Source organism: Salvia splendens, chromosome 8, assembly GCF_004379255.2.
Source record: "Salvia splendens isolate huo1 chromosome 8, SspV2, whole genome shotgun sequence".
Lineage (NCBI taxonomy): Eukaryota > Viridiplantae > Streptophyta > Magnoliopsida > Lamiales > Lamiaceae > Salvia > Salvia splendens.
The window spans coordinates 6,044,654-6,061,364 of record NC_056039.1 but is presented as its reverse complement, the minus strand read 5'-3'; the positions used below and the strand labels follow the sequence as shown (position 1 = coordinate 6,061,364).

The 16,711-nt window shown below is 36.6% G+C and overlaps 4 protein-coding genes across 7 annotated transcripts; 3 read left to right on the top strand and 1 right to left on the bottom strand.

The window, feature by feature from the left end:
- Positions 1-2,001: 2,001 nt before the first annotated feature.
- LOC121745032 (protein AIR1-like) lies at positions 2,002-5,189 on the bottom strand. Of its 3 annotated transcripts, none has more exons than XM_042138791.1 (8): positions 4,841-5,189; positions 4,683-4,736; positions 4,310-4,453; positions 4,072-4,230; positions 3,567-3,716; positions 3,349-3,465; positions 2,881-2,994; positions 2,002-2,786 (listed from the first exon to the last, which is right to left on the bottom strand). In XM_042138791.1, the coding sequence occupies exons 1-8, from the start codon at positions 5,126-5,128 to the stop codon at positions 2,337-2,339; spliced, it is 1,476 nt and encodes a 491-aa protein (XP_041994725.1). In that variant the 5' UTR covers positions 5,129-5,189; the 3' UTR covers positions 2,002-2,336. The 3 variants fall into 3 exon arrangements, with proteins under 3 accessions (XP_041994725.1, XP_041994724.1, XP_041994727.1); XM_042138790.1 differs by having other exon boundaries at positions 2,002-2,789; positions 4,841-5,188; XM_042138793.1 differs by lacking the exon at positions 4,683-4,736 and having other exon boundaries at positions 2,002-2,789.
- A 3,432-nt stretch (positions 5,190-8,621) lies between these two features.
- LOC121744147 (ubiquitin C-terminal hydrolase 12-like) lies at positions 8,622-10,732 on the top strand. 2 transcript variants are annotated; one of them, XM_042137595.1, is made up of 4 exons: positions 8,622-8,772; positions 8,864-8,938; positions 9,122-9,190; positions 10,242-10,732. In XM_042137595.1, exons 1-4 carry the CDS (start codon positions 8,677-8,679, stop codon positions 10,272-10,274), a joined length of 273 nt encoding a protein of 90 aa, XP_041993529.1. In that variant the 5' UTR covers positions 8,622-8,676; the 3' UTR covers positions 10,275-10,732. The 2 variants fall into 2 exon arrangements, with proteins under 2 accessions (XP_041993529.1, XP_041993527.1); XM_042137593.1 differs by having other exon boundaries at positions 9,119-9,190.
- Positions 10,733-12,158: 1,426 nt separating this feature from the next.
- On the top strand, positions 12,159-13,531 carry LOC121743271. The gene is made up of 4 exons (XM_042136522.1): positions 12,159-12,544; positions 12,657-12,693; positions 13,153-13,236; positions 13,365-13,531. The coding sequence occupies exons 1-4, from the start codon at positions 12,233-12,235 to the stop codon at positions 13,415-13,417; spliced, it is 486 nt and encodes a 161-aa protein (XP_041992456.1). The 5' UTR covers positions 12,159-12,232; the 3' UTR covers positions 13,418-13,531.
- Positions 13,532-13,666: 135 nt separating this feature from the next.
- LOC121743270 (probable carboxylesterase 15) lies at positions 13,667-15,805 on the top strand. The gene is made up of 2 exons (XM_042136521.1): positions 13,667-14,843; positions 15,385-15,805. The coding sequence occupies exons 1-2, from the start codon at positions 14,152-14,154 to the stop codon at positions 15,689-15,691; spliced, it is 999 nt and encodes a 332-aa protein (XP_041992455.1). The 5' UTR covers positions 13,667-14,151; the 3' UTR covers positions 15,692-15,805.
- The last annotated feature ends 906 nt before the right edge of the window (positions 15,806-16,711 follow it).

Here is a 16,711-nt window from a genome sequence, read left to right as displayed (position 1 = left end):
AGCCGGCCATCGGGTTTCGGGTCAATCGGGTATGGGCTAAACGGGTTGTGGTTTCTTTCGGATTATAAAAGTCCAACCCTAACCCTAAAAGCTCGAGTTTCGGGCTAGCCCATCGGGTTGCAACCGATAAGATTAACAAGCGATCAATCTAATAAATAATTATGAAAATTAGTTATATTCATAAAATATAAAATATTTAGTTATGATAATTTGAGATATATGCTTATAGAGTAGTGATTTAGGGAAACCACACCTTAAATGCATAACTAGAGAATACGAATTTAGTTCACTATAAAAGTGATTTAGTTCACTACAGGAAGGAGTGAACCAAAACGCCTTTACAGTGAACTAAATCCTTCACGAAGTAAATCCTTCACTATAATGGTGTTTTGGTTCACTCCTTCCCATAGTGAACTAAATCACTCTTATAGTGAACTAGATCATTTTGATCTAATGGCTGAGATTTGTTCTCTAGTTATACTTTGATCATCTCTCTATATGCTTAAACTCAATCATAAACATGATCAAATACTAATATTTGAGATATTTCGTGAAATTTTAATGCATGTTTTAGAAATTTAAATATTTTTAAGTGAAATTGAAGTTTTTGATTTATTTATCAATTATTATATTAGTAAAAATTCAATATATAATTTGTGTATTTAATATAAAATGGAAAGTTATTTTTTTAGTTATCTATATTATAAAATTAATCAATGAGGTGTCGGATTAGAAGTAAAAAAAATAGAATAATAGAAATTTTATCGAGTTTTCGGGTCTGGCCCTAACGGGTTGCGGGTTAATCGGGTGCGGGCTAATCGAGTTTTAATTTTATCGGGCTAGACATTTTCGGCCTTAACCCTATAAATTTGGCGGGCTATTCGGGCCAGTCCACGGGTTGCTGGCTACATGGACATCCCTACTTTCTTTCATATTTCCTTTTTCATTTAATTTTAGATTATCTAGGTTTGCATGCTTACAAAAATATTTCAATTTGAGTTCAATTAAACTGCAAAATCTTAAGAGTTTACTCATTTCCAACCTTATAAAATTACCATATAATCAACTATATGAGTATTTATTAAAGTTGCGAGGATGACAAAAAATTGACCAAAATTTCATTATTTTTTTGGATAATTTACCCCTTTCAATTTGACACTCTTGAAAGGAGTGGCGGAACGCAAGAATTCGAGCAAAGTGGTGGAGGGATCAACTTCTCCCACCTCAAATCTCTTGCCGTTCACCTCAAACACGAGACTACTCTCATCCCCGGCCACTGCACAATCTTTTTTCTCCGTATCTCTTTCCCAAGAGTTCTAAATATGTAAATATGAAGGCATGAGTTATGACTACCGAAAATGGATAAATTTGCATTGCACACCTCTCCTCATGGTAGTACCTCAAAACTCTCAGCCGTCAACTCTTTATAGGCCACATTGCCCAATTCGACCTACCACCTTCATTTTTCATTAACGCAATATTAAGTCATCCATATTAATTTGCCTCACCAAATTATATTCCTTTCGTGTATTGCTAATGCATTATCAACTCACCTACATGATGACACCATTTCTTTTTTAAGTTTTTGTTACTCAACTTCGTCAAGAATAGTGTATGTGTGTGTGTGTGTTTCATACGTGAAAAATAACAACTTCGTCATAACTCGTTTACTGATAAAAATAATAAAGGTACGTGTGTTCATACGTGAAAAATAACAACTAATTTTCAATGTCTATTTTACATTTTAATTCATTTTTATAATGTTTTTTTGGTGATGGCATACATACTGAATTGAATCACTACATTAACTTAACGAACAAATATATATGTATAACTTTGGTGGAAAGGTAAGTACGTGGACCTTGGACTGGAGGAAAAATCACAGACTTCATGATTTATTTACGAAACTAGATAAAGAAATTCGGAAACATACAGAACAAATTATGACACTGGAATTTTTTTTAACTATTTTAAAGGTTATAGATTAAAGACCCAGTTGGGTGAGATGAGGAAAAATATTATCTTATAAAAACTGACGCATCAAAATACAGACTACCAATAAAGAACAAATTAACAAACAATTGGGACACTATTATCCTGTATGCAAGGAGGGGCATACTTTGGTATTACGACACACTGTTAAATTTTCACTAAGCAGTATTCCATTTCCGCAGGAGTGTGCTGGCAATTTTCAGCACACTTGTATATTCTTGCAGGAGGGCTAAAACAAAGCTAAAGACCTCCAACATCAGCTGCACGCAACAGCCTAAACAGCCTTGTGTATGGCCTAGGCCGGCATCACAATCCCAAATCCACCTCTCGTCGAAATAAAACATCTACCACCAATCATCATTTCTTCCTGTGCCACCATAACCATTGATACTATTGCCAAATCTTGATGTTGAATGTCTACGTTGATGAAATCTACTCGACCCGTTTGACGGCGAATCATTGAAATTGATCTTCCTGGGCTTTTTGGAAGAATGAGAACTTGATGCATAATCACCATTTGAATAGGGATTCCGAGATTTTCTATCTCTTGGGGTTGCTGGGGATCTCCAGTAATTATCTTGGTTTTTACTGCTATGATAATCTCCAGGATGTTCAGTAGACCAACCACCTTTATGCTTTGGTTTTGCAGATGAATGAAACTCAATGTCCTTGAATTTCTTCCCTTTCCGTGACTTTCCAATATCACGCGGGACGGATTGGGTCTCCAAACGATCCCGCTTCTTTTTTGGAGATTTGTGCCTGGGTGTTGATGCTTCATGGTTTCTCTTACTAGCCTGCTGAAAATACCAAGAAACTCGTGTCACATAAGCAAGCTCAACCAATTATTGAAAGATTAGAAAGTAGTGTAAAGGGAACATAGTGATGCACCTTCATTGAGCTGGTGCATTCGCGAGCAAAATGTCCTACTATGCCACACTTGTAGCATGAACTATCAGGGGCATTATCATTGGCATCCCGATGGCTACGGAAGCCAGAGCAAGCCTGAAGAAATCAGAAACTACTTCAGAAAATGGAATTCTGAAGCTAAAATCAGAACATTATACTTAATTACTTATTCAGGTATTATGAGCAAATGAAACAGTCAGCAGTAATAATAAATCCAAAATTTTCATGTCCCATCACAAAGGGCAACAAAAAAAGCCATAGTTAATGGAGCCTGGAGTGTTGCATAATTGGCTCCATAAGCAAAAGCCAACTATTGTTAATAGGTTAGACTGTAAAGGCTACTACACCAAATGAAGATTCAAATTTCAAGCCTATAAAGGTATGCCTTCTTATTTGATCAATGATGCCCGTGATCTGACCAAAAACGCATTTAATGTATATCAAACTTACCAAACCCGTATGGCCAGATAGACCACATCTATAACAAGAAAATTCTTTGGGCCCAGGATCACCATATTCTTTACAGCAAAGATGGCCATATATTCCACAAATGTAACATTGTATTTCCTGCATACCACTCAGGTGTCATAAAATCTGTAAAGATAAAACAAAATAATAATGCAGCAATTCATCTTCCGAGAGAGAAAATAGAAAAAGGGAGAGAGAACCTTTAAATCATCTGGGCAGTAGTCATTCCAGCAGGAGAACATTTCATGCCCTAAATCTCCACATTTTAAACATATCTTTGAACTCTTGTACCTCTCAGGGCAATCTTTAGCACGGTGACCCTGTTGTTTGCAGATAAAGCAATCTCGCCCCTGTGTAATTAAAGGAGATAGAATAAAATTTAAAACCAAACAATATCCTTCCAAAGACACGATTTCTTAAGTCACAATGCTTTTCACAAAAAAAACAGACTGACTGAAATTGGGCGTTATGTTTCAAACACCAAATTCCCGAATTTTCATTCATATAGAACCGGTAAATTGGAAATCCATCCAAAGTACACGAACACAAAACCTAAGAATGAAGTCAACTAATCAAATGAGAAAGAAATCAAATGCACTTATTTTCCATCTAGCCACAGTATAAAACCACTTGAATAATCCAGACAATAAAGCACAAATTTTGTCATCAAGCCAGTGCAAATAAGTAGTTTGCTTGAGTATATACCTTGTTACATTGTTTTGCATTGTGTTCAAAACTCCCACAAACAAAGCAAGGTTTCTTTCTCCTAGCTGAAGTACAGTTGGCAGTCCTGTGGCCCTCTTCGCCACAATTATAGCAAGCACCCCAATTGTTATCAGGAGGATCAAAGTACCTTGGCCCCCGCTGAGATCACAAAAACAAACATAAAGGAGTGGTCGCTTATCTCAAAGACAATGCCTGTGCACAAGTTACGAAAACTCACAAGAAGTTTCCTCAGGACAGCATTATCTGACACTTCCACAGGATTGGTTTCAACTGCTATATTAGCAACCTCGGCAGTGTTGTCAATCTTTGGTTCCTCATTCTCCTGAACTTTATCCACTTCGTTCTCCTGAACTTTATCCACCTAAATAATAAAAGAAAGAAAAGAGAATATTTTACGATTCTAGCTGGGCTACTTTTAACAAGAGAAAATAATTACATTCACCCAATCACATCAGAGGGACATATCCAGTAGTATAATAATTTTAGTCCATAATAATTCCCCATTGTATGAATACAAACATGAATCATAATCAGCACACCAAACTATGCCAAGCAATATTGCTTCAAGTTAACTAATAGCAGTAATATACCAGAAACAATTCACCGCAGAAATCTCTAAACCCCGCATCTATTTCATTTGTTACCTGACAACATGACACAAATTACCTGAATAAGTGACTAAGCAAGAACTTAGAAAAACTAACCAGTAAACAACTTTCAAATAAATCAAGTTCGACTCAATGCTTACGGCATCTCCATTAAGCTCAGCCTCCTTGCACTTTTTCCTCTTCTTCTTCCCTTTCTTGCTCCGCTCTTCCTTCAAATTCTCAACTACTTCCGCAATGCCGTCTCCATGGGGATCATTCTTGGCGGCTCGCTGCATGGATTTCTGAACGATTTTGAGGGTGAGATCTTCGTTAGCCTCGGCATCATCATCATCGCTCACCGCTTCGATTGAGGATTTCCGCTTTCTGCTGTCTTCTTCCGACGAATATTCCTCCGGCTTCGCCGCTTTCGAACTTGCTCTCCTTCCCATTACTGGATTCAATTCCCGGCGAATGGGGAATTGAAATCAGTGCATAGGTTCGAAAAATCTAACCCTAAATTGAATTAGTACGGAGAAAACGAATATTGAAGACCGTACTTAGTCAGTGGGCCTGTCACTGGGCTGCTATGGATTGAGGCCCAAAGTTTTTATATGAAGTCCAAATTTCTTTTAATGCATTATTTAAGGATAGATTTGCATGAGTTGTTTAAGTCAATTATCCATTTTGAGCATATAGTGCAATTCTCTACTATATCTAGTGGGTGAAAACATTGACTAAATTTTTGTGGCGGACTTGTGACCTGATACACATAAAGTAGCTAAAAAGGTAAGGAAAACTACGAATTAAACATGAAATCGAAGATACTTAAAATAGTTTTGTTCATTTCTTCTTGGAATTTTGCTCTAAATATAAATAAGCTTGGCTAAACAACGAAGAATCAAAATTCAAACAATATTGATCAAGCATGGAAAAAACGATTTAAATTAAAAATAATTTTTTGGGACTTTTTCTTTAAGGAATTTTCGAAACTTGAGTAACACATATGATGAAGTTGTAGAAAAAGTGGCTTGCCGACATGGATCAAATGATCCTTCTAAAATTAGACTCACGTCATGCAATTCATTCACCCAACAACCTAAACCTCATCCTATAAAGTATAGAGGAGTAGATACTTTGCTAGATATGTTGCAGCATTACAATCAGGTAGTAGTATCATTTAACATTAAGGCTAAGAGTCTGAGTTGACATGTTTACTATCTGAAATATTGAATAGTTATTGTTTTGGTCAGGTTTCTGATATATTGTACTATGAAGTCCTGGATATACCTCTTCCAGAATTGGAAGGCTTAAAAACGCTTAGAGTGGCTTTCCGTCATGGAACAAACGATAAAGTATATTCTAGTTTGAGTTAGTAAATTAGTTGTGCTATTTGTTTGACAAAATAATTATTCTCCTACACTTTCTGATTTCTAGATGGAAATTAACACTATAAGACGGTCTAAGGATAGCACTGTGGCTGATTTGCTTGATGATCGTGATGATGCTTCATTGCATCAACATATCACTGTGATTCATCTTTGGGATTTCTTTCTTCACGGACCTAGGATTATTTGTTTTTTGGTGTTACTTTGACTGATATTGCTGTCTCGTCCTGATGCAGAACTCAGATTGCTGGATGTATTCGCCCACAAGATCTACAAGGTCTTCAGCTCCCATCTTCATTATTTGTATTTAATTCTTTGTCCTTATTTGATTATAGGGATAACTGCCTTAAAAGTCACCAACTTTGCCTGAATTCCGGTTTTTTCCACGAGCTTTAAAATTGGCGTATAAAGTCACGAACTTTGCATTTAGTCGCCGATTTCCCATGATTGTTTTTCCGGCGAAATGGTGAGCTGACGTGTCGTTTTTAAATGATGTGGCGTCTCGTGGCCGCTTACATGGACATCATGTAGTGACTGTGAAAAAAATTAAAGAAATAAATTTAAAAAACAAAATTCAAAAAATAGAAAAAACTTTGAAAAACTTAAAACACAACATTAAAAAATTAAAAAACTTCAAATTTTAAAAAACTTAAAACACAAAATAAAAAAAAAACTTAAAACAATTACTCCAAAAAACTTAAAAAAACTTTAAAAACTTAAAACTTAAAACTTAAAACACAAAAACTTAAAACACAAAATTAAAAAACTTAAAACACAAAATTAAAAAACTTTAAAAAAACTTAAAACACAAAATTAAAAAATTTAAAAACTTAAAAAATATTTCTTAAAAACACAAAATTAAGATTGAATCGGCGGCCTTTTGGTTCCTGAGGCGATCTGCGCCGCCGTCTCCGGGGAGAGGCGGTGGTCGTCGATTACGAACTTGGTGACATTGAGGTGGTCTAACGGCGGATTTGTGGCGGTGGTTGAGAAATAGGGGGAGGCAGAGAAATGAGATTTGAGCAGGAGTGAGGAATTGTTGGCGGAGTAGAAGGAGATTAGAGTGCGGCGGAGAATTGTGGCCGCCATGGGCGGAAGATTGAAGCTTGAGCTATGAATTTGTTTCCAAAATCGCCATTAATGGAAGAATTAGGGTTTATGAGGAGCTGAATTTAACAGTTAACACACAAAATTAAAAAACACCGGCTTCTGGAATTCTCTGTTCCGGAAATGGCCACATTTGCGGCAATTGCGATTTCGCAGCCTCAATTCCCCCATTTCTGCAGCCGTCTGTGGTCGTCGATCGCTCCCCTTCAAGAGGTTTGCGGCGAAGTTTGTTGGTTTTTGCCATTGTTGGAACAATTGGGATAATCGCCGGAATTGCGGCTGCGATTTATTGTTTATGGCCTTGTATCTCCACCAGGGCTGTTGACGATGGCAGGGGTGGGGATGTGGCGGAGGAAGGGAGGAAGAGGGCTGACGGAGGAAGGGAGGAAGAGGGCTGGCGGAGGAAGGAAGGAAGAAGGCTGGCGGAGGAAGGGAAGAAGAGCAGCTGCGTAAAACGACGTCGTTTTAGGGGTTAGAAACGACGTCGTTTTACGATTTTCCGATGCCGGACACGTCAATATTCAGGCATGCCACATAGGATTTTGAGTTGCCGGAAAACACAGGGTCGGGTCGGGTTGGGAAATACCAGACTAAATGCAAAGTTCGTGACTTTATACGCCAATTTTAAAGCTCGTGGAAAAAACCGGAATTCGGGCAAAGTTGGTGACTTTTAAGACAGTTATCCCTTGATTATATTAGTAACAAAATCGGTAGAAATGTACTATTGTTTAGTTACAACCTAATCACTAGTTTGTCTTTACTAAAATTTTGAGGACCATGTTCACATTTCACACAAGGTTTGGATGTTTAACTTGATTGGTGAGTCATTTTTAATGAAGACATTACCACATATTCTAAGAAGTTGGAGAAGTATGTTTATAGTTGAAGAAAAACGTTCAATTATCATTCTATACAAAATATATGTTGCTTCATGCTTTTTATAAATTGGAAACTAGCAGGGAATTATGTAAGTGGCATTAAGCTGGTGCCTGGTAGGTGACTGTGATGAAAGGTGAACTTTAAGGACTTTGAAACAATCAGATTAATTTTGTTAGTTTGGGTTAGATTTTTACCTAGAACTGCCCGGTGTCTGGTGTGTGATCTGAATCATCTGGCATAGGCTGCCAGATGGACTAAAGATCAAGAAGCTGCTTTTTTGGTTTGTTAATTACATCATATCCTTGATGTATCAGAAAGTAATATTGTACTACTACTTACTAAAAAGGGACTTCTTTTCAGATATTTCCTTCAGGTGAAAAGATAGAAAGTATAAATGACAACTATGGGGCTTTACAGGCAGAAGAGGTTCTCTCTCTCCCCCCCCCCCCCCATGTGTGTGAGTGTGTTTGATGGTTGGGTGCATTACATACTCATCCATGCATGTGTTGTAGTCGATGCTTATGATTTGACTTTTGAGCCGCTCCATGCTTGGGATAATGGCTCAAGAAGATGCACTTTGATGCCTTGTTATTTGTTATCACAATATTTCACTTTGTTTGTGGCAGATGGTGAGCCCTTTCTATTGGCCATTCGAGATTTTAGCTAATGTCAAGATTCGTGTTCAGAAAAAGTTACAAGTATCAGATGAAGAGTTCTCTAAGGTTGTATGCCTGAGAACTAATTCCATTAAGGTCTTGAGTGATTCTAACCCTTAACTGTTGAGCCCCTTGGTCTTGTCTTGTTTTTTGCCAGTGGAAATTTGCTTTTGTTTCACGAGATCGGACCGAGTACCTAGATGATTCAGAGATTTTGTTTTCTCGATTCCAGGTCTCTTTTTCTATCTTATGCACACTCTCCCTCTCCCTCTCGCTCTCCTTACACACACACAGAATCAAAAAGGAAAAAAAAAACCTCTCATTTCTCTGTTGTGCATCCACTGATATTATATTGTTAAGATGAGCCAACATCTCATAATGTTCGTATTTATTCTCCTGAGTCTCGGGCCAGCAGTCAAGCAGCATGTATATTTGGGAGCAGTATCTTGGGCTGGAACACAAAAGGCCTCTTGCCGCTAATCAGGTATTCTGGACCAGCACTTGTTTGCTTTTTCTACGCCAATTCTCAGTCAGTTACCTAAGTTTCATATAAACTCTGTAAAGTTTTGGATAATATTTATCGATTCCTTCAACATATTAGATTCTTGCTTTAAGATCTACATAAGTATATACACACTTGCAAAAAGCCACGATTCTTTCCAAGTTTTGGAAAATATTGTCTAGCAGCCCACTTACTATAAATATATTTTGATTTAATTATGATTATTATTCTTCTTATTATATTCTTTATTATTATTATTATTATGTTAATAGTATCAACTAGCGTGTAAGGACCTAAGTAAGTGTTGAGTTTTCTTCTAAACATAAGCATATAAGAATTTGTTCTCGTTTTCCTTGAAAATTTGTTGTTGAATTTTATGAATACTAGTATATTATGTAAACCTTTAATTACCAAGTACTCCATATCAAACTATAGATATTTGAGTATTGATATTTCAATCTTTATTATTTTCTGTTAACATAAAAAATATGATAAATAACTATAAGGAAGATAGTATATATATTTATTTTCTGTTAACATAAAAAATATGAGTTGAGTTCAAACACCTTAAAATGTGTTGTGGTTTGGTTTCAAATCTGTTTTAAGGTCAGCAGTTCATATTTATTTTCTCTCTGTAGTAGTATTTAGTTTTTTTTCTTAACATATTCTACATATAATAAAAACAAAAACAATAATGATATAGGTGTATTTTTTCCCACTCCACCTCTCCCATATTAAGAAGGTCCCTAAAAGTAGAAAAGGTTGGTATGAAGATGACATACATGCATTATATGCGTGAGTGTATATATGTTCCATGTATGCATATGGGGCGCTTGACGGACCATAAATTGAACCCTCATTAACAACCTCCCATTTCGGTTTTACAAGTAGTAGTAGTTCTTAAAAAGAAGTGTTGTTTTTTGCTTATGAATCTATGATATTGCCATAAATTGGAGTTGCTATGGTGTACAACTTGTTCTTGGATGCTGTGGATAGGTTGCACTAATATCTGTGGTTACCAAATCTTTTTCAGCATCGTCGACCATCCATGAAGATATACAATTAAGAGGGTAATGGAACAAGATTCTGGAGTGGTCGAGTTTTGTAACTACCAGAGGCACTTCTTTCTCCTTTCATGCCAAAGATTTCGGAGGACACCCGTAACCAAAAATCGAGTCAGAAATGCGTTTTACAGTTTAGAAATGCATACCACAGATTGATTAAGAAATGCATTTCAGATTCTGAAAAACCGGTGCTGCAAGCTCTTCAGCAGATGTTAGTATATGAGATCTCTCCAGATGGATGCTCGGTTGTTGTCTGAATATACCATGGTTTCCATCAGATGATGGTTCGATTAGTAAATTTTGTTGATTCGTAGGTCTTAGAACGAAATTTTGGCCTGTGTATATGCTAGCGCTGTAGAAAGGGTCGTCAAGATTTTGGTTTCAATTGTAAGATGTATATTTCTGGTTGTGAATAAAAAATATGGGGCCATGTCATGTCATGTCATGTGTATAAAACTAGTAGGAAAAGAGGAGCAGAATCAAGAGCTTTTGATGTTGTACGACTACCATTGAACTTGATTTCAGAGTATAATTTTATTGTGCTAATTGTTGTGTTATCTCCTATTTTTATTTAGCTTTCAGATTTTTCTCTCTACTTTACTGCGGGAGTTGAATGGGATAATAAACTTGTTAATATGCAAATTGAAAATAATACGCCTTTGGCTGTTTGCTTTTCTGGTAGTAATTGCTAGATAACAAGATAAAGAAATCAACATTAACGTTAGGAGTTTACACAATTGCATAAAATTCATTGCAAAAATCTGAATTTAAACACGTACAATCAAAATACTCCTATTAATCTATAATACTTCCGTCACACTGTAGGTGGGATGCTTCTTTTAATAATTTATTTTAGGAAAATAATAAGAGAAAAATATAATACTATAAAAAAGACGTACTCCCCTATTTTTCATTTTTTACTTAAAATGAATTAATTTTTGAGATACTAATGATATAGAATTTTGGGGTTAAGAATGTTAGTTCCACGCACTGAAAACAATTATATTCTCTTCGTTCAGTGAAAATATTTTCATTGATGAAAGACATGCATTTTAATAATAAAATTAGTAAAGTTTAAAAGAAAAAGAAAATAAAATTAATAAGTGGTAGTAGTATTGGTTAAACGTAGAACTAACATAATTGGTAGTGTTTTAATTGAAATATATGGAGTATTTTTTTGATGGAGGGATGAAGAAACTAGGGCTGAGGAATTATACCGAAATCCCATAATACCGGACTTATTGTACCGAAAAAATACCGATTTTTCGGTATACCGTAGTTTTCGGTATGGTAACGGTATTAGATTTCCTATACTGCGGTATACCATGGATACCGAATCATCGATATATACCGACGCTTCGGTATACCGGTATACCGATTTATTAGTATTATATATATAAACACATATTTATACTAAAATTTAAAAATAGAATTCTCTTTTATACAAAAATAAAAAATAGAATTGTTTTTTTCATATCTTGGGTATAATAGATTTTTTTTTTCGGTATAATAGGTATAACGGTATGTCATACCCCAGTTTGGTGTACCGAAAACAAGTTATGATAACGGCATCAAAAACTACCTTACCGAGTTTTCGGTACGGTATCGATATGGTGTTTTGTCATACCGTAACTTTCAGTACGGTATATGGTATGACACTCACGATACGATATATCGTACCGAACCACCCATGGGTCAAGAAACTGTCTATTTTTAGCAGGAGTATTAAATTAATTTTGGTCGATACTAAGTCTCAATGAAAATGCAAGTTAATTTGTTTTCAGTTGGATGAAATATAAATCAAATCTAAAAAGATATTTCCACTTCTTAAAACAGAAAAAAAAAAGACAAACAAAAAACTACTGATGAAAATAAATGATGAAAAAAATAAAAAAACAAAATAGAAAAGAAATTGGAAACGAAGCTAGGAGCTCCACATGTTAGAATCTCAATCCACTTGATGGCTGCAGCAGCACCACCGCCGGCGCCGCCACTTTCCCTCTCATCACCGTCTCCTTCTTCTTCTTCTTCTTCTTCTCCTCCTCCTTCTACTTTATTCTTTCCTTGTCATCACCCAAACTCAGAAATCCCAGCGTTGTCATATAATTCAAAATTGAGCAAATTCCATCATCAGTATGAGCCCACCATTTCAACCCACCCCATTTTGCTCTTCACCGGAATCGACTCGCCGCCTATAGTTGACACCCAGACTTTCTTGGTCACTGTTAGTGTTTTGGTCGCCATTTCTCTCTCCCTCCTTCTTGGTCTCAAGGTAATAATTGATTTTACTTTTTTACCTTTCAATCAATGCTACACTCTTAGAGATAATTCAAAGTAAAAATTTATGTGCTTGTTGATAAATTCTGAGATTTTTCTGCATGCAGGGAGATCCTGTACCTTGTGAAAGATGTGCTGGAAATGGTATTTCTTTCTTTCCAACTCTTTCACAAGTCTCTTAATAATCTGTTTAAAACAACTGAAATCACCAATCACACTTGTTTTTTTGTGCTATATTTTTTTGTAATGTTGATGGATTCAAATTTGTAATTCTACTTTCCAAATACTTTCATTAGTTGTTAAACAAAATAACAATATGACCAAAACATAATTTGTGTAGGATTACATTAGTCACATGCGGTTTTTTTAGATAAAGGGCAACCATACAAGAGATAAGATTAGACATAAGTAAACATGCCCATTTGCATCTTGTGTTTCATGGGATTGTACTCTTCTTGTTTCATTCTTAGACAGAGTACTCTTTTTCCTCCTGTCATGTCTTTCATAGGACTTTTTTTTGTCGTATAGATTTCAACGAGGCTTGTCCTTAACCTTAGTTAAGTGTGCCATTGATGATAATATACTGGTGTTTGATGACCATAGGTGGAACAAAATGTGTGTTCTGCAACGATGGTAAGATGAAGGTTGAGACAGGGCTTGTAGATTGTAAAGTGTGCAAGGGTGCAGGTATTAATGCTTCTACCATTATCTGTTTATGTTTCTGTTTTAGCTTCAAGATTGATTTAAGCTCCTTTGTTTTTTTTGTCAATGCAAACTGAAATTACTTGTAATTTTGTGATGAAATTTGATGACAGGATTGATACTCTGCAAGAAGTGTGGAGGATCGGGTTATTCCAAGCGACTATAACGCCTAATTAGAGTTTGAAGCTCTCTTTACTCATTCTATTTCTTGTTCCACTCTTGAAAATGTAACACTAATTCTCCATTGTTGATTCCATTTGTTTGGAGTTATGGTTTCTTAGACTTGTTTCTTAATGGCCCCATTTTTAGTCTAAACACGGCTTCTTTCACCATACAGCTTGCTAACATCAGTGCCCGTCGCGTTTATCATATGACATCGTACGTATGATACCTAAGTACTAGCATTTGGAACAAGTGACATCACATATTAGGTAGGGGGTGGTTCAGTTCTTTATATATTGAGTCAAAAACTGATATTCATGAATCAACGAATTGATATTGAGTCAATAGCTAAATATACTATATTTTTGTGATGTGAACTAATATTAATGTATTTATGAACTGATATAATTCTCTGTCCTCACTTTAAGAAAAGTTTTGAAATGAATCATCTCCCAAATTAGGTAGCCTAACTAGTACAATAAAATGGTGGAGAATTGTTCATCATTGTGACAAAATAGGAACCTAACCTGACCATAGTTGGTTGGAAGATTTTGTCCTTTGCATATAGTTGGTTGATTTATGAATGTTTAAAAGATAATGGTAATGACAAAACTGGCCGGCTGCCTAAACACTTTATAACTCTTGCATTGGAGCTCTGTTTTCATTTATCTGTGATATTTTTTGCCTATTAATGAGTTGTGAGAGAGAGGGGGAATCATAGTTGAACAAGTGTAATCTATGAGTGGGGGAAACACTGCCTCCGCCACCACAGGCGCTCCTCCATTCTATGAAGTGGAGGAGTGCCGCGGCGTTCTTCGAGTCTACAGCGATGGCTCCATATGGCGCTCCGAAAACCCGAGCTTCCACGTGGCTGTGCGAGATGACGGCTCCGTGCTATGGAAGGATGTCGTCTTCGACCAAGCCCACAGCCTCCAGCTCCGCCTCTACAAGCCGGCTAACCCATCCTCGCCCAAGCTCCCGATCTTCTACTACATCCACGGCGGCGGCTTCTGCATCGGCTCCCGGACATGGCCCAATTGCCAGAACTACTGCTTGGGGCTGGCTTCCCAGCTCCAGGCCGTAGTCGTCGCACCGGACTATCGGCTGGCCCCTGAGAACCGGCTCCCTGCGGCCATCGAGGACGGCTACTCGTCCCTGGAGTGGCTCCGGGCCCAAGCCACGGCTGAGGAGCCGGATACATGGCTCACGGACGTGGTGGACTTCAGCCGCGTATTCATCTCAGGTGACTCGGCCGGTGGGAACATTGCGCACCACTTAGCCGTTCGGGTCGGAGCCGAGTTAGGGTGGCTGGGTCCTGTCCAAGTGAGAGGATATGTGTATTTGGCTCCATTTTTTGGTGGGACTGTGAGGACTGAGTTTGAGGCTAATGGACCAAAGGATGCATTCCTTAACCTTGAGTTCATTGACAGGTCTGTTATTTTTTTTTAAATTGGAACTTACTATTTTTAGGAAATTTAATCATTGAAGGTAACATTTAAAGTCAAACATGATTTATATTTTTAATACAATGACCACAAATTGCCAAATAAATCAGGATAGATGCTCAAATTCTGGTTCATCGCACACTTTTCAAAATCTTGAAATTAAGTCACAAAAGACGAAAATTTTGCAATTATCTAATCCGCCTTATTTCCGCCATAATATGTGATGATGTGACAATTGGTTTTAAGCCTATAGAAGAGTTATGACTTTGTTAGCTCACTTCTTCAAGGTGATATATGTTTATATGGTGGGTAACGTGTTTAAAATTGGCTCTGCCATGTCATTGCATATTTTGTCGGAAAGGGGGCAGATAAGATGATTGTGAAATTTTCATCTTTCGTGATATACTAGTAATTTTTAGATCTTGAAAGTGTGGGATTGACTATAATTTATCCATCTATAGTAATTTATTTGTCAATTTACACTACAATCAATATGTGATGATTTCAAAATGTATAATGTGAATAGGTTTTGGAGATTGTCAATCCCAGTTGGAGAAACAACAGATCATCCACTAGTGAATCCATTTGGGCCCAACAGCCCAAATCTTGAAACAGTGGATCTGGGCCCAATCCTAATAATTGTTGGGGGCTGCGATCTGCTGCGGGATAGAGCAGTGGAGTATGCAAATAGGTTAAAGAAATGGGGAAAGAAGATAGAATATGTGGAGTTTGAAGGGCAGCAACATGGTTTCTTCACCATCGATCCTTTCTCAGACCCATCTCAGCAACTAATGCTCCTTATCAACAAATTCATTGCACACAATTCTCTCTAGTCACTTATTTCCTATGCCTTTCATAATCACTTTGTCGTTGGTTGTTGTTCGTACTTTCATGTGCGATTTGATGTTGCATTGTTTAATGTGATAAATGAAATTGTGTTTCAATTCTATGCTTTGGTTAGAAGAGTGTATTCCCTGCATCCTATTTTAGGTGAAACATTACTTTTTTGTCATTTTTTATGTAGTTTTGTTTTGTGAATCGAGTAGAGAGACAGTAAAACATGTGAGATAATAGAGTAGAGATATTGCTTTTCCAGTTTAAGAAATGTGTCAATTAAAGTAAGACATCCAAAAAAAGGAAAATGTGTCACTTTGAGTATGATGAATGAAATATATGATTAGATAGGTGACTTATGTTGCTGATATAAATCACCAAACGCCTATGTGCATGCCCTCAAAAACGCGTTTTCATTTTGTGTCTTCAAAGATGTAAAGCATTTTTAGTTTCGCATCTCTACGGAAGATTATTGAACTGGTTCGAGTTTGACTTTAATTAACCGCATTTTTTCTTTATTTATTTGTGAAGTTCATTAGAAATATAATTTGAAAATGTAATAAAAGAGATTTAATCTCAAACAAACTCAGCCTAGAAGAAGACCTAAACCCTGTTGTCTTCACTATGTGCATTCGTCCAGGGGAGTAGCGGTTGCACCCTGGTGGTTGATTCCGGAACCATGTGTATCCGGGGTCCCCATATTCGGGAGCATCGGTTGATACCTTAGTTGTGGTGCCACGTTGTTGCATTATTCTGATCTCATCTCATTCCAACATAATACGTGAAGAAAACATTTTGAGCCGCCAAAGTCATAAAGTGCATTGATGGACCAACAAGTTTGTTATCTATTTCCAAAAACTATGGAAAAATAGAAAGATGATATGGAACAAGAAGGAAATAATGGATGATGAAATGAGTTATAAAGATAAAAATGTATTAATATTAAAAGTATAAAAATATAAAAAACTTTTGTGATTGTGCGCACAACATGACGTTCAACATAGGTTGCGGCTAAAATG

Bases quoted from the DNA above. Each gene is read 5' to 3' on its own strand.
- LOC121745032 (XM_042138790.1), bottom strand. From the start codon at position 5,128: ATGGGAAGGAGAGCAAGTTCGAAAGCGGCGAAGCCGGAGGAATATTCG. The intron at 4,231-4,309 runs GTGAGTTTTCGT...TTGTGATCTCAG, and splicing joins CTGTCCTGAGGAAACTTCTT to CGGGGGCCAAGGTACTTTGA. The intron at 2,995-3,348 runs GTAAGTTTGATA...TGATTTCTTCAG, and splicing joins TATCTGGCCATACGGGTTTG to GCTTGCTCTGGCTTCCGTAG.
- LOC121743271 (XM_042136522.1), top strand. From the start codon at position 12,233: ATGGCTGCAGCAGCACCACCGCCGGCGCCGCCACTTTCCCTCTCATCA. The intron at 12,545-12,656 runs GTAATAATTGAT...TTCTGCATGCAG, and splicing joins CCCTCCTTCTTGGTCTCAAG to GGAGATCCTGTACCTTGTGA. The intron at 13,237-13,364 runs GTATTAATGCTT...ATTTGATGACAG, and splicing joins TAAAGTGTGCAAGGGTGCAG to GATTGATACTCTGCAAGAAG.
- LOC121743270 (XM_042136521.1), top strand. From the start codon at position 14,152: ATGAGTGGGGGAAACACTGCCTCCGCCACCACAGGCGCTCCTCCATTC. The intron at 14,844-15,384 runs GTCTGTTATTTT...TAATGTGAATAG, and splicing joins AACCTTGAGTTCATTGACAG to GTTTTGGAGATTGTCAATCC.
- LOC121744147 (XM_042137593.1), top strand. From the start codon at position 8,677: ATGGTGAGCCCTTTCTATTGGCCATTCGAGATTTTAGCTAATGTCAAG. The intron at 8,773-8,863 runs GTTGTATGCCTG...GTTTTTTGCCAG, and splicing joins CAGATGAAGAGTTCTCTAAG to TGGAAATTTGCTTTTGTTTC. The intron at 8,939-9,118 runs GTCTCTTTTTCT...GTCTCGGGCCAG, and splicing joins TTTTGTTTTCTCGATTCCAG to CAGTCAAGCAGCATGTATAT.